The sequence below is a fragment of the Centruroides sculpturatus genome, unplaced genomic scaffold, assembly GCF_000671375.1.
Source record: "Centruroides sculpturatus isolate CEXI.00-Female unplaced genomic scaffold, Cexi_2.0 scaffold483, whole genome shotgun sequence".
In the NCBI taxonomy this organism is placed as follows: Eukaryota; Metazoa; Arthropoda; class Arachnida; order Scorpiones; family Buthidae; genus Centruroides; species Centruroides sculpturatus.
Window position 1 is genome coordinate 518005 of NW_019384741.1, and position 17659 is coordinate 535663.

At 33.7% G+C, this 17659-nt stretch overlaps 1 protein-coding gene across 1 annotated transcript; it reads left to right on the forward strand.

The window, feature by feature from the left end:
• The first annotated feature begins 8926 nt into the window (after positions 1–8926).
• LOC111628395 lies at positions 8927–11336 on the forward strand. The gene is made up of 2 exons (XM_023372171.1): positions 8927–9083; positions 10918–11336. Exons 1-2 carry the CDS (start codon positions 9072–9074, stop codon positions 11239–11241), a joined length of 336 nt encoding a protein of 111 aa, XP_023227939.1. The 5' UTR covers positions 8927–9071; the 3' UTR covers positions 11242–11336.
• The last annotated feature ends 6323 nt before the right edge of the window (positions 11337–17659 follow it).

Sequence of the window (17659 nt, forward strand, 5' to 3'; positions counted from 1 at the left end):
AATGAGATTGGCTTTGACGATTTAAATAATTTGAGTAAAGCTGGCAAAAGACACGAAAATCCTAAATCTCGCATCGATTCTTTCGTAAAATTGAAGCAATTTGGAAATCAAAATAGAATAGAATTTAACATTAGTAAACAATATAAAATTAATATTGAAAATTATAGCAAGATAGTTACGGCTAATAGATATATTATATTTAAATTAGTAGACGTTATCGAAGCGAAAATTGGCATTTAGAGGGCGTAGAGAATCTATTAAATCTAATATAACGGAGTTAATTATATTGAACTCGCTTATTTATTAAGTGCGTTAGATAATCTATTAATTAAAAATACGTTTAGAGAAGTCTACGGTTTTTACTGGCTTATCGAACAAACGAATACGAATGGACACTAGACCATCACTGACTGATTGCCCCTGGAAGTCGGCTTCTTACAAAAACATAGCTTCCCTATCATCAAATGTCACGGCACGCCCCTGGATTCCACGTCCCTCTTTCGTGCTTCCCGATTGATTCCTTGCCTGTCCTTAAGCGAAAGACGACACCTGTTCGGGTCACGAGAAAGGTCTGCTTTGAAGAATCTACTTGACACCATCAGTTAACTCTGGATGGAAAGTGTTGATGGAACTTTGAAATTGCGCTCATATTTTCCCCAATTGTTGTCTAGTCTGATACATTTTATAATTTTAACGACCCAACGCGATATCCCGATATCCCATTTTATCATTAACCTTTCCCTCTTCAAGATTTTCTATGTTCTAATTATTTGTATACGAGCGCCTTGTCAAAGGTCCATCTCTACTGGAGGACGCTCGTTTACATTTATTGCGTGATGTTTTATTAATATCATTTTTCTCGTCGCGGTTTCATATGACTAACACAACTAATCCGATGTTTGATCGGTTTTAACAATGGAGGGTTTTTTCTAGTTTCATTTCAACAAATTTCTAATAAAAATGTTTAATTTCAACCCGTTTTTTGGGACCTCACACACAGAGAGAGAAGCACTATACGTATCGTTTGTGATGCAATGCATGTACTTATACTTAGAAGTAAAATTATTAAAGTTTATAAAACGCAGTTAAAATGTATAAAGTAGACTATAGTATAGTAATAGAAGAGTACCAGGGGATGCTCGAATCTCCTTGTTCGTTATTTTAAATGTCGAAAGTATGTTTCGACATTTAAAATAATTTCTTCGAAATACTGTATTAGATTTTAAGTTAGATTAGATTAAGTTTTAGATAAGCATACATCTTTTAACATTCAAAAATCTTTTTTTTAAACTCTATTTTCAATTATGCACCTTGTTGTGAAGGAAAAACAAATTAAAGAAGACACGGTTTCAAGATAAGCAATAAGCAATTTAAATTTCTAACATTCTTGCATCTTTTGTACACACATTATTTAGTAGTAATATTATATTTTACTAGCTGTTTCCCGCGGCTTCGCTCGAGCGGATTTTGCAAGCAAACCCTATTTACATTCAATATTTCAATTGTTATTTAACACCTACCGCTGAGAATGATGAAAATTGCCGAGAATCAAACGAACTATTTTTAATTTGATAAATTTTCTGGAACGTTAACAATCGTTCTATAATCAAACCAATATGCAAAAAGAAATTCGAATTTAAAACGGTTCGAATATTTGGTTAAAAAATTGAAATATATAAAAAATATTTATAACAATGTCTGAAATGTTATCAATTTAATACCCCTAAGTACTCAATGAAGAAAAAACGTAATTAAAAACAAAAAATGGCATCTAAAATAGAACAGTAGAAGCCTTTCTTCAGGTTAAGCCTTAATGCCCTTTCTCTCCCCCGCGGGGGAATTTCGAAAAATCACTTCTTAGTGTGCGTCTTCATGACATACCCTAACTGTGTACCAAATCTCATCTCTGGATTCTGGAACTTTCTAGGAAAAACTGGAACGTTCTCATTGAAGCGTCACACATTTTCCAAGTCAACCACTTTCAACCTCCATATCTCCCACACCCTTATAGCTATCGAGACGCAATCACCATAGTGCACGATGGGAGACTTGAGGCTACTACCACACACAAACACCATTCATTTGCGATGTGTAGTTTTGGCTGCAGAGTAAAATATAGGCACAAACATGCCCATTTATATATACAGTGGTACCTCAGGATACGAAATTAATCCGTTCCGAAACTGAGATCGTATCATGAAAATGTCGTAAGATGGATCATCTTTTCCCATACGGTTACATGTAAAACCAAATAATTAGTTCCAACGCGAAAAACATACTCAAATTAAAGCCAAGTAATACATTAAAAAAATAACTGTAGTAAGAAAAACAAATGAAAAATGCGAACTAATGTAACGTCGTATGGTGAGTTTTTGTTCGTATCGTGGAGCAAAAATATGTTCGAATTTCACGTCGTATCCTGAAAATTTCGTATGCTGGGGCGTTCGTAACCTGAGGTACCACTGTATATACTAGCTGCAAATACCCGCTTCGCTGGGTTTTTATTTGTTCGTACATTTATACATAATATAGTTTTTTATATATATAAAAAACTGTTTCTGTTTCTCTACATAATCTTTCTCTGGTTCGATGTGTTTCCCTATAATTTTCAAATTGCTCTTCTGTCTGATTATTTGTTTCGTTGATAATTTTCTCGTAGCAATGTTAGATGTACATTTTTTTCTGTGGTTTTATTTCTCCACGCCATTTTTTCCCTTTGAGATACGTTGTATAATTCGAGACCGCAAAAATACTTTCTTACGCTTTGGCATTGTTTATTATTAGTGTTGAAACGAATAGTATATTCGGCCTCAGGCCGAATACCGAATATTCGGCCAGGAGCGTGGCCGAATAGCCGAATATTCGGCCAAACTATTCGGCTTGATTAAAACACGTACGAAAATTGGCGCGGAAACCGCATTATGGCAAGGATCCTGCTCTCTATTGGCCCGCTGTCACTACGCTTCGCCAATCGCGTTCATTCTTGCCAGTCGTAGCGGACAGACAAGAGCGTCATGGCAGTATGTGTGATAAATGATAATATCAAATGTGGATAACAATGAAAATGACCTACCCGAGTAAATAACGGAAAAAGAACAGAGAAGGACCGCGAAGTGAAAATGTGAAAATAAATATGAAATATGAAATTGAGTCGATAACATAATCGAACGAGTCGAGGCAGCTTAATGGCACGAAATTCGCGGCCGTCAATGCCAAACAATTTTTGTCGTAGACTTCGGAAAGCTAAATGCTTGTAAGAAAGTCACTTAGCGTGCACGGGAGAAAGCCTGTGGCCGTTCAGGCTACCAAGCTGTTTCGAATCTGAAATCATAACTGACTTATACCGACGTCCTATCTGTCTCTTTTCTTCGTTATCACCAAGCTATGAGTCACGTAATTGTAAAATGGAAAATCTACGACAGAAAAGTGACGAATCGAAAGTATTGTGAGCGCGTATTATGATGTATATGTGAGCGCATATTATGATGTATGCTCTATCGCTCCAGTCCACATACGTGGTCTAGAGCAGTGTTTTTCAACCTGTGGGTCGCGACCCCCAGGTGGGTCGCAAAGCCATATACGGGGGTCGCGGGTAAAAGAAAAAGACAAGTGTTTGTAGGTCCTACATTACAATAAAAAAACTACAATTTCAGTGAGAAGGCTGTGCCTGTTTATTTTACAGTACAATTAGTTTTTTGATCGATATTTAAATCCCAATAGAAAGAAAATTAAATACGTAGTTTTTAAAATCACTGACATAGTTTTAATATGGCCGTGGGGGGTCGCCAGAATTTTTTAACTTGTAAAGGGGTCGCGTATTCAAGAAGGTTGAAAAACACTGGTCTAGAGCTATAGAGGAAAGAGAAAGGGAAGAGCAAAGACGAGCGCTTAAAAAGAAGGATAGGCAGGGTCAGACCCTCAGATTCTCGAACGAATAGGTGTGTACGTGTGCTGATTTTTGTAATTATAAATTGAGAATACATGTGATTATTTTCTTTTTTATCTTGTTGCGTGTTATAAGTTATAAATAAATATAAACAAACAACATTGCGGCTGGATGGCCGAGCGGTCAAAATGACAGCCTACCGCTTTGGAGGACCCGAGTTCGAATCTGAACGGGTCGAGAAATCCCCAGGACATTTGGGGGGTGGTCCGTTCGGATATGCCGGGCCCCTGTCCTCCATCACCCGGCATCCCCATTGTGGGTTTGGCTGAATCCATAATGGGCTTGCAAAAAGAGGCCGTCTTAGTGCCCACTGGGCAGAAGGAGTTAAAAAAAAAACCTGCTAACATTAAATCTGAATACCAAAATGATTAATTTACTGTGTTTTTGTTATTTCTTACTCCTGATTTTAGGTATTCGGCCGAATACCGAATAGTAACCGAATATTCGTTACATCACTATTCATTATATTTTTACTTTTCACGCTTCTCTATTCACTTTTCACTTTCTACTTTTTTCTGTTATTCGTACACTTTTACTTATGAAAAATCAATTGAAGCATGTGTGTCACACGTCTCCAAATGCCATTCCCATTAGTCACACATAACGGTCTTCGACTATTCCAAAACATTTTCGACTATTACAATATATTTAATATATTTAATATTTAATATTTAATCATACGACCCTATGGCCATTGGCCTTTTTCAAGGGTCAAAAGAAAAATTAATGATACAGACTTTTACCAAGTATACAATCAACAAAACAACAAAAAAGAACAGAAAAGAAAAATACAATAACATCAAAACAAAAAAATACACTCAACTAATCACATATCAATATTTTCACAGCCCGTTTAAATTGTCCGTAAGTACACAATTCTTTATATTCTTCTTTTAAGGCATTCCAACTATATATAAGTTGATAAATTGGTGCATCTCTTCCAAAACTATGCTTAACCTTTGGTAAAAGCAAGTTATTTCTCCATCGGTAGTTGTAATTAGAAGGCCTAAAATATTTATTTAATTCTTCGCTTATATAAGATTTTTTCTTGCTCACCTTTATTAGTTTAAAACCTTCCAAAAGAACTTGTTTTTTATATAAAGTTTTTATTTTATCAATTTTGATCTGGTTATAAAAAGAAGTGACAGAGGAATCATAAGGCAACTTATATAATGCTCTTATAAAGTTATTTTGTATAACTTGCAATCTATTCAATACAAAAGAAGAAGCTGTACCCCATACAGAAATACCATATCGAAGTTTAGGTTCCATGCAAGCGTGATACAAGCGCAAAACAGTCTCACAATTTAAAAAACTCATTATTCTTTTCAGTATTCCAATATATCTAGATAAAGACAGTGTTAAATTATTTATATGATTGTTCCATCGTAACTTATCATCAATTTCGATTCCTAAATATTTTACAGTATTAACTCTTTGAATACGTTCATTATTTATTCTTACTTGTATATCTTCTAAATTCACTTTTTTGTTTTTATTTGATAAACAAATATAATTTGTTTTATTTTCATTTACTCTTAAGTTATTATTTTCCATGTACTTACTTAATTTAGATAAGAAAGAGTTTATATTATTTTCAACCAAATGAAGACATTAAAAAACATACAAAACATTAAAGATTAAAAATAAGATTACATTGTTGCCAATCTTACCAGTTTTAACAGAATGCAAGAATTAGATTCCCCGTTTCCAGACTAATTAATTAAAGAATTTTTACATCGTCTAAAAATATGTTCGATTTCCCGCAAAATAGCAAAAATCCGCATCTGCGCCTGTAAATCTTGCACGCCGCTTTCTCTTAACACTTCCATTGTTACTCAACACTTCCATTCTTAACAATTTCATTATTGACACTTCTATTATTGTGAGATCCGAAAGGCCCCTGGGCCTCATTTATGAATTTTTATTAATATGTTTAAATTATCGACAAAATATTATTTCATTTTGTGTGAAAAAACTAGTGTTTTAGACGTGGGAAAAATTGATGACAAATGTTATTTCCTTTCATCGAGGAGAACATCCGCTGTTTTTCCCTTATCCGTTAAAAATCTCGCTCAGATGGGAAATGGTTACCCCTCATTCATCCCCCTCTCATCCGTTCTCACGAAAGAGTTACTATACGATGATTGGACGAAGTTTTGAAATAAAAGGAGAAATTAGTCATAATTCGAGGAGTCCTCCGACCGATTTGAAAGTGTCCAGACTCCACATACGTTTCCTCCTGATGGTCAACGCCCATAACGGAGCCCGATAGACAAAGTCCCGAGTCTACACTTAGAAGAAGTGATATCTTTATATTTTTGTGCAAGAATTAATCTCCCATACGAAAGGAAGATGAACCCTATCTACAAGGTGTCCTATATCAACAGAAACGAAGACGACAACTAACAGGTCGTATGTTTAGAATCATTTTGTGAGCTCTCTCTCGATCGCGCATTAGCATAGATTTAGTCGTAACCTTTAACTTGTCATATAATCGTTGTTATTGATTTTCTGTATTCGTTGTTTGGATTTATTAAATTTTACTTATGTTTATTATATAAGAATGTCTCCTCAATTCATTCCGAATCAGATCGCATACGCGTGTTTGTCCGCGCCTCTATAAATTGACAAACTGGTGTCGGGAACCTGACGAAGGAAGAAGGTGAATTCGTCTTCACCAACTTCCGCTCTAAATTATAATATAACCGTAAAGCCCTCCACACTCGTTCCCTACGACGGGGAAAGGCCGTTCTTGGACGACTGAGAGCTGGTCTTACCGACTAGTGCCTGTAAGTGTTACTCGAGTACTACTTACCAAGTAACCTTGGCTACTTTCACATTATTGACACTTCCATTACTGACAGTTCTATTGTTAACACTTCCATTACTGACACTTCTATTGTTGACACTTCTACTGTTACGCATTTTCGAAGTCAACCAATTTCAACTTCTATATCTCCCACACCCTTACAGCTATCGAGACGCAACCATCATAGTGTACGATGGGAGACTCGGGGCTACTACCACACACAAACGCCATTCATGTGCGATGTGTAGTTTTGGTGCAGAGTGAAATATAGGGACAAACACGTCCATTTTTATATATATAATAGATATAGCTATAGATATAGGTATAGGTATAGGTATAGGTGTAGGAATATATATAGATATAGATTACATTTTTAAAAATTTTCTAATGCTGGTCGGCGGGATACTCCGTAATTCCCAGACTCTCATAAAGCCGTTCCATTTCTATATTTGGCTTAGCTATAGCCTCAAGTTTTATATTTTATGGACTTTTTATAATGATGTTTTCTACTTATTTATGGAAGGAAATGAAAAAGTAAATTAACGATTTACATAGAATATATTTGGTTAAATTGAGCTTGTTAAATGATAGGAAGTGCGAAAGTAAACGTATCACCTTCTTTACACTCAGGATATTAAAATATAGCTACGAACTAAACGATGAACTTACATACATGTCAATACTTAAGAAACTGTCTTCTGCAGATCTGCAGGGTGCACAAGCAAGTTCCTAAAATTGGTTTTATTTTATTATCTGGCAAATATTTTAAAACATTATTAAAACTAATTTAAACTTTAAAGTTGTATATTTTATCTTAAAATGTTTTATTTTAATAACTTCTTAAAAAGTAAAGAAATTAGCTGTTTCTATTAAATTTTATGATTTTTTGCTTGTTATTTTAACAAAACTTTTGAAATTAACGCAAACGGAAACCGTCAAAAAATTCACTGATACGGGAGTTATTAAGCTACAAATTGAACGAACAAATTACCCTCCCCCACATACACTCTAACGGCCATACAAAAAATCCTCGGTTTCTCGACGTTTCCAGGTTCCCCGAGTCCAAAAATGTAAAAATTTTCGGGGTAAAGATCATTTTTCGACCGATGTTATATATAACAGCCGGGAAAGCAATAACCAATAACCAATAAATCGAATGGTGACTATTATTGTAGTTAATGAGCGAAAATTAAAATAGGGGTCTGCCAAAATATATAATTCATAATAGGGATTCCGATATTGTTTATCGTACACGGGTTCTACGTTGCTACAGGAATAACTTGTAGCTGAAAACCGAAATAAAAACGATAGTGTATATAAGCGTTACCCAATCGGTGTGCCGCGATACACCAGAGTACGACTAGAATACCTGGAGCGTGTGGAAAAATATTAAATATTTTTTTAGAGTTTCGAATAACCTGTTTAAAATTTCATTTATCTTTCTTCTTGTTATTCTCGGCCGATCGAAAGGTGAAGGAGTTAATTAACCTTTTTGCCCCTCGAAGTTATCTTCCTCCAGGCGTGAGAATTTCTACGAAACAAAAGTCACGCGATGTATATATCCAGTTTATCGCAGACACAACAGAATCGTTATAAGTCTCGTCACATTCGTGATTAAAACAAAATACTTAATCAAATTTTAAAATTTTATATTATAAATCGCGCAAACCATTTTATTATTTATTATTATTTTTCTAGTTTTAAAATAAATTTTATTATTATTTTTCTAGTTTTAAAATAAATTATATTTATAACAAATCCGAACGAAAAAGCGTATTACAAACGATTTTCCAATTGTTAATCGTTGAAATAAACATATAATTTATATTAAATTACGGTTTAAAATTGAAGTAATTAGCGAGGTTGTCGAACGTCGAGCGTCGCTATCTTGTAAGCAGCGCTCGCCGTTCCACGTTCACGTTTTAGAAATGAAAACTTCGGCCGCAACCTCGCTATTAAATAGAAAATAAGATATTTGAAAAGGGATGGAAAATTTTCCAAAGCCGTATTAAAAGACAGAAAAAGTTGTTTAATTAATCCGAAAATAAAAAGTCTGCGAAAGGTAAAAAAATTGTAAAAATGCTACGTCTTGGCGACATCACATCTACGCACTATTTTCAAAGTTTTGTGAATTAGTTGCTGTCCTTGGTTCTTTTCGTAGAACGAGGAAAGTCCATTCTTTATAGAGTAAACGATTTTGTAATCTTTCGGTGTTCTATTTTTGAATGGAGCTAAGCAAAACTTTGCCATTTCTTTCTGGACAGTATAAAAGATAACACTCGGTATCAAAACTTTTGACAGATACTGTACGTTATGAAGTTCTCCGTAAGTAGGCATATTATAAGTTTCTAAATATATTTAAAACACTGTGTTGTTCGTGTAATATATTTTTATAAATTATTTATAAGATATAATGTTAGTTTTCATACCGTTGTAAACATTCGTTTTAGTTTGTTGAATAGAATATTTAATTAAATATCGAGCTACATTATTAGACAAAGTTGTATCCATACCCAATTGTTCCAATTTTATATGATGACGTTTGAAATAATATAAGTTGATCTTGGAATTTTTTTCCTCCTTAAAAGACGGATGCAAATTTTTATATGTATGGGCCTATATATACATTTTTTTGACTCGGGGAACTTCAAGAAATAGAAAAATTCGTTTTTTTCCCTTGTGTTAATAGGTATGTGCGTGTGTGGGGCACGATTCTGTCACCCAGTTTGAAGCTTAATAACTCCTGCGCTTTTTGACGAAAATTTCTGAAATTTTTCAGATAGATTTGCCTGTTAAGGGGGATTGATGCTTTTAAGTTTTGATGGTTAAAGGTGGAAGGCGTGGGGAAAGAGGGGGAGTTATATATCATATCTAGAGTAAGGTGGATTTAATCAAAATTTTACTCGTTAGACTAGTTAGACTTTTATAATTTTTTATAAAGCTCTTCTCTCTCCTGAAAATTAATCCTTTTGTCGTTTTATAATAATTAATAATATAAAAACGTTTTAAAAATAAAATCTCGTAATAGATGGAACCACACTTACTGCCATCAGTTTAAGGTCTATAAACACACGATACCGTGATGTATCCAGTTAGTCATCGTATTGTGACTTTGGACGTACGGTGCTTTTAGACAGATTTTGGCTATTTTTTTCCGATCTCAATTTGTCGAATTTCTTATCATTTATTTTTTTCAATGGTTTGGTAATCCGAAACGAATTGTAAAAATTCTTCAGCCAAAAGTGTAGGATGGTTCCTTTATTCTGCTGACAGTTTCGGAAGAGTCATGATTTTAGTATTTTATATGTCATAGTAACCTACTGCACGTACTGTACAAAGCAAGACCTTCGAACTAAGACCCAATATGGCGGCTCCGTAAGGAATATTTGTGTCTTGACTTTGTATAAACTTTGCATCTGTTACGAGACTTAACTGTAATTCTAACTTTTTTGCCCGAAATCTATGCAACTCGTTACTGCTTATTTTTAAGAAAATCACTAAAGTCTAATCAATAGCTTAGTCGTTAAAAAAATGACTAAACTGTCGATTGGACGATTGGAATTCGTTAAAAAATTAGTTCAAATTTTGTGTCCCGAACATTCGTACCTTATTTTGTAAACGATTCTTAATTAAAATCATAAGTAATTTGAGAGGCAATTCGGAAGATATTTTTCAAGTGTAAATTTAATGATAATAATACTTAATAATTACTCGTATTAAAGAAGTGATGATTTTTACGACAGCAATTGAAATACCATTAAATTAAAAATTAGTCTAAAGCAGTGTTTTTCAACCTTCTTGAATACGCGACCCCTTTACAAGTTAAAAAATTCTGGCGACCCCTCACGGCCATATTAAAACTATGTCAGTGATTTTAAAAATTACTGTACGTATTTAATTTTCTTTTTGTTTAGATTTAAATATCGATCAAAAAACCAATTGTATTGTAAAATAAACAGGCACTCATTGAAATTGTAGTTTTTTTATTGCAGTGTAGGACCTACAAACACTTGGCTTTTTTTTTTTACCCGCGACCCCCGTATATAGCTTTGCGACCCTCTGAGGGTCGCGACCCACAGGTTGAAAAACACTGGTCTAAAGAAACTCTTTTTAAGTATTTAAGAAAAAGCAAGAAATTATTTATTTTTGAATTCTGCAGATTTTAATTTTAGCAATAATCGTCGTCTCCGTTCTGGCCGACAGAAGGGACAAGGAAAAACGAGGGGGAAGAAGAGGAATTCCACAGGGAAGAAGCGATTCCAAGGAAATTGAAACCGAAAGAAGGGGCTCCGGTATACCCATTGGAGGTAGACACGACACCGGAAGAAGAGAATTTGGAGAAATCAGAAGCGGAAATGCCGGAAGATTAGGAAAGGGAAGAGGCAACAAAGACAAAGTCGAAGATGGAATTAGTAAAGCGGGAGGAGATGACGTCGAAGTGCGACCCGAAACTAAACGCTTCGGAAGTGGATTCACGGGATAAATTGTTAGAAGTTAAGTTTAAAAGCTTCGTTTATATTTCGGCATTTTATTAAATGTTATAATTTCATCAGAAATAAAACTTGTTTAACGTTCAAATAGGTCTATTAAATTATTTTTATTTTTATTGCATTAATACAACTTACAAAATTTATATTATACTCGAAAATATTTAACATTGTGCTAATTCAATAATTCTAAAATTAAGCGATTAAACTGGTATTATTTATTATATTTGTCACTCGATGGTAAGTAAAATGTTCGGGCCGAGGGGGAGACATTTAAAAAAAGTGATTAACGATAATATGCAATATATATCGTCATCGTCTCCCTTGCCGTTTGGACATCCGAGCGGTAACAATCAACGACGTGTGGAAGCAGTTGAGTCAGAGATAGATGCCTCGTTTACAACAACAAAACCCGTTTATTATACACGAAAGATGCTTACAAGATTTCCGCGATCGTAGAAGTTCTACGTCGGCAGCGGCTCTAGGTCTTCCTCTCTTTTCCAAGATAGTCTCATTTTGAAGGAGTGTCCTTTGTTCGCGAATGAACAATTCCACCGACGTCTCGACGACTCCGGGACGATGCGATCGACTTCCGTTGATGGAAAGATGTCGATTCGAGGTCGGCAGATGGAGAGACGAAGATGGGCGCGAGACACACACACAACAATATATCCATCACTCGGAACTTTCGGGAGAAGAAGCCGTCGCATTCTTGAATGTCCGGAGTTTTATCCGTTTTCCTCCAATTCCACTTACCGATTGGTCTCTCCTTGTCACCCGATGACAATTCGAAACCCTTCGGGGCGCGGGAGAGGTCAAAATCGAAGTTCAATTCGATCTCCGACCGGAGATGGTCGACGAACTTACATTCTTCTATTGTTTATAAGTTAGCGTCGCGTTTTCATATATGAAAATCTATTTCTAACTACTATATTTAAACATATATATTTTAACGCGAATTTTAGTGAGGGTTCGGACCTGTCCAGAGCCTCACAAACATAAACGATAAGTTATGGAAGTGATTGAACGAAATCTTTAAAACCAGAATAATTGTTTTTGGTTCTTAAAACAATACGATTTACTTTTACAGCTTGTTAACGTGGTTAATAAACTTTGCCAAAATTTATATTTGAAGATGTAATCAAAGAAAACCGAGCTCTGCACGTGCACAAGCTATGCGTTATCTCGGATGTCTTACCAGAGAAGTAAACTTTGAAAGTTGAAGAGCTGCAATCATTGCGGCAAAAAGAAAAAACAGAAATAACACGATCAGTACAATACGTAGATAATTGTCCACTTCGAAGAAAAGCAAGGCAGAAGCCAGAAAATTTATTATATAAATGCCAGAACCGTACGCTACGGAACAATATAACACCGAAACTCGATTTATTTCTTGCAGATAGCTCCAACAATCTCAATGAGCAATTAGCAGATTTTCTACTTTGTCCTTCAAATTATTCTCAGCGTGATGAAGTTGATCAATGCACTGGGATAAATATTTGAATCTTCTCGAAAGCAACAGACTCATTGCAGTAAAAATTAACACCAAAAATTTAACTGTCTGATCCTATATATAATAACTAAGACAAGATTTACATTTCAGATGCCCAATTATAGTCCCGAACCATGTATTTTCGTTAGAATGGAATACGATAAATCGATTAATAAGACAGTCATGATAATGTCACTAAACATATATGATAACATACCTAAGGCTAACTTTTGCAGAAGCGGTGTTATTTTTTCTTCTTCTTTGTATCCACTTGTATTTTTAGGAAAATTGAATCTTTTCTTTCTAACTAAGCTGAACTGCAATGCTATGAAAGAACAAAACATTATAGCGAGTGGTTTGAAAACTTCTTTGTTTTCGGAAATAATATTGTCAAATCCTCTGCACACAACTTTATCTGATAGTCCTTGAACAGAAAGTATTATATTTGTTCAGATAAATAATTCGATAACCGTATAATAAAAAAAAAAAATAGTTTCGTTGCATATTTTTCAGTTTCTGTTCTCTGGCAATCGCAGTACATTACACTAAATCCGAATACTTTTGTCGCATTCAGAATTGGTCGAAGTAAATACACAAGACAGGAAGTATTTTTTGTATCTGATGAATTTATCTTTTGAACTGTCAAATAGATTAAAAATTTTAATTCGGAGGAAGTAGAAATTCGTAAATTTTTGTTTTTGTAATTAAATTTTCCTCTTTTCTAAACACAATGATTAGATATGAATCGAAGTATTCCTTCTTGAACCTGACTGTTAATTTTATACTATTTATAGAATATTGTTTCGTAACTACATCATGTGATTAATATTCGATCGTGTGTCGTAACATCCTTTGTTAATCCTAACAACAGAATCGATATTTAATGCTGTTACATTTAATTACAAATTATATCTATATATAAAAAATTGCTTGTGCTGACTGACTGAATGACTCACTCACTGATTCATCATCGCCCAGAGCAAACCGCCGAACCTAAAGAGGTGAAATTTGGTACACAGTTAGGGTATGCCATGGCAATGCACACTAAGAAGGGATTTTTCGAAATTCCCCCGCGGGCGGGAGACGGAGAGGGTTTAGTCTTCATCGAGTACTTAGGTGTGTTAAATTAATAACATTTCAGACATTGTTATAAATATTTTTATCTATTTCGATTATTAAAATGTTCGAACCGTTTTAAATTCGAATTTGTTATTGCATATCGGTTCGATTATAGAACGATTGTAAACGTTTCAGAAAATTGATCAAATTGAAAATAGTTCGTTTGATTCTCGGCAATTCTCATCATTCTCGGCGGTAGGTGTTATATAACAATTATAGTTGTTGAAATACTGAATATAAATGGGGTTTGCTTGCAAAATCCTCGCGGGCGGAGTCGCGAATAACAGCTAGTTTATTTATACAATTAATGATAGTCCACTGACACTCCAGGACAGTCCACAAATTCACATGGACGGAGGCGACGTTTCTTTTGAGGCTACTGCCTCCGCAATAAAATGCAAATATAGTGAAAACGTCCTTTAGTGCGGATCGATATTTTTTCTTGATTGAGTTCTGTTCTTGTTTGGCTTGTATATATTTATTTCAATACAACAAGTGATATTACAAACGAATAATATTTATATCGACTTTCCATAAATGTATAAACCCTTTAGCTTAAAATCATTACGACTTTTTTTTAATTAAACATTACGACTTTTCTTTTGAAATGAATCAACGAAAAATATGAAAGGAACTATACTTCTACAATTGTAAATGCCTTTTATGTAACAAAAAGAATAACTTTCTGCTTAAAGAAAAAAATAGAAAACTTTGGGATTGTAAATTTCTCTGCAAGAATAGTCAATTTAATAATTATAAAGCATCGCCTGTTTTTCATGAAGAGCAATATCAGATGTTTTGTAATTACAGTATCGAACTTACTAATTGCAGGAAAGAAAAAATGTTTTGAAACAAATAATGCTTAATGCATTATTTAATTGGTAAGTTTCAATGGGAAAATGTTTAAACAAGTTTTCCTATTGATCAAAGTCAATTTACAAAGATTACGAAGTATTTTGATACGTGAGCATATATTTTCTTATTGTGAATAACAAAAGATATTTATTAAAAATTAATTGTGAAATTACAGAACCACGACCGTCCTTCACACTTAAGTTGCCGAGACACAGGCAAAATCATAGCAATGCCAACTATTCCCACTCATAGCCGGATATAGGTTTTCCGAGGCATAAGACTTATTGAAATCCAATGGGACCCCATTTTTTGTTAGATTAAGAATCTTTAAATTGGGGTTTAAAATATTTTACTATAGGATAAGTGCTCATTGTTAATGAAAAACTATTAGAAATTTATGATGATAATTCAATTTTTGTGTAACATCGACGCTTGGGGCCAGGGCTTAAGCCCTATTATTCTCTATGTAGATCCGTGTATTTATTCCGAAACCAAAATAATTTCGAGCCTAACTTCTACTCTAACATTCTGTAGTTATGTTAAAATTATTTTTGAAGATTTACGTGGTAATTAAAAAGAATTTATTTTTCAGTTCCCTCGCACTACTAGTTGACACAGTCTACAACAAATTCACTACAAGTTGACATTCTACTGGGCTAATAATTGACATTTAACCATCGACATCAATTAATGTAGAAAACCGATATTTAATTCCAGTTGCAATGATTTTTGAATTGAAAGAACTTCTTGGGTGATTCTTGAAATTGTAACAAAAAACTTTAAGATTAAATCATTAAATAAATAAATTACTGCAGTTCCATGTTTCAATCCAGAAATAATGCATAAATAAATTTTATTGCGTAAATAATAAAATTTTATTAGTCGAACATAGAAGAGGCGTGTCTGTGGATCCAATAATATTAAATGCCACCTGTCGAATCGATTTGTCTCGCATATCGTTAAAGGCGACACTCAGACCAGGTTTTAAACAATTTTGATTAAAGACAATTATTAGTAAAATAGCGTTATTAAAAATTCTTATTAAGATTTCTGTCTGTCATTGTTATATTTTATGTATTGTTTTCTTACGGCAAATATTTCTTAAAAATTTCTTAAAAATGCATAACGAAATGGCAGGGACCATTTCATTACGCATCACCAAAATTTTTAAAAAATATGAGTTTATTTTTCTCTTAAGCCGCAAATAACCTTGCATAGGCTATGCCGCAACGACAAAGATGTATTTTCCACACTAGAAATATCGGGAGTATATTTGGTTCCACAGCCGAATAGCGATGCCGATATTTTTATATCGTGGCCATGATACCGAACACCAGAAGGATATCCGTAAGAACAAGTGCATTAAGGAACTTTCTAGGAGTATGGTGAAGAGAAATCGTGTGCCGAAATCGGATGAGACTTCGCAGCTAATGCAACGTGTTGGCAAAAAGTTACTTTTATCTGGGAGGCATTATTTATTGAAAGATAGGAATCCTGTTATAAATCTAATTGGGTCTCCCAAAAAGCTTGGGTATTACTTTTTAAAAGTCCGGACGTTTAACATTTATGTCGCCATTTGCAGTAATTCTAAATTTACTAACGGCATGTAAATGTTTATAATTTATTTCTACGCTTATGCCGTTCTCGTGCCTATGTTAGTTTAAATCTAACTTAGAAAATTTGTATTCCATTTCCGAATATTTAAAGTTCTATTGGTTTTTTAGATTTATCATAATGTTCGAAAGTTACGTTCTTCGCCTAAAGATGTTTTATTTCTTGTTTTAATAGACGTTTTACATTTAAGTAATGCAAATCGTATCACTCGGGAAAAGAAATATTATTTGTATTTTTATTTAAGGTTCTGTTATTATAAGAAATATATTTTATAATTTTTTACAAGGTAATCATTTCCTCTGTAACTGTTATTGACATTAAATGCGGAATTCTCGTTTTTTTCTTAAGTCTCGTTTCTTCCTTTTTTCTACACTAAAAAGGAAATAATTTATGAAAATACTTAAAAAACGTCTCTTTACGTGTTGAAGAAACCCAAAGAAAATTAATTCGTGGGTGAAAATACAAGCATAATTAAAGCGTATAACTGTTAATATTAAATTAGTGTAATACGTTATATTTTTAAATTAAACTTTTATAACCATAACTTATTGTCTCATTGTGGCAAGAAGCGAGTCCTCGACGAAATTTAAAGTGATTGCGCACAAATATCCGTTGTCTAGGTAACCTAGGTGGGATTGAAACTGTGTCCCAACCAGTGAAAAATCATACCCGATATCGGGTGTTAGAAAGTTACAGCTAAACTTGTATTTTTTACCCTACTTAAGAGTAGAATTTATACTTATAAATAGAGTTTAGTAATAAAGAATACAAACTTATATTTATTTCTTGTGAATTAAATTTAATATAGTTATAATTTCAAATCGCACAAATATTATACTTGGTGTCCCTAAAGTCTGGACACAGGCAAAAACACGCATTTTCAAAATATAAATTTATTAAGAATATTTTATTCAATTGGAATATTAAATAACGTCTTCGAGAGGATTTCCGTCATTTGAAATGCAATGCTTGATGCGCTTTGCAAAATTCACAGAAACTCGATCTAAATCCACATTGCAGTCAATTTTAGCATATTCACTCTTTATGCGTTCAATCAGGTATGTTACATCTGCGATTTTTATCTTATCCTTTATCATTTCCCAGAAAAAGAAGTCAAAAGGGCAAGGTGAGGTGGGCGTTACCTATGTGTCTAGACTTTAGGAACACCCTATATAATTAATACCTTTCAATTAATAAAATATAGCGAAGTAGATTTTAACATCATACTTTTATTTATGAAAATGATAATTGTTAACAGGTCTATTAGTATTTAGCGCAATAACATTTTGATTTTTTGCACAGACCCATTGTGTTAGACGTTTCTTTGCAATAAT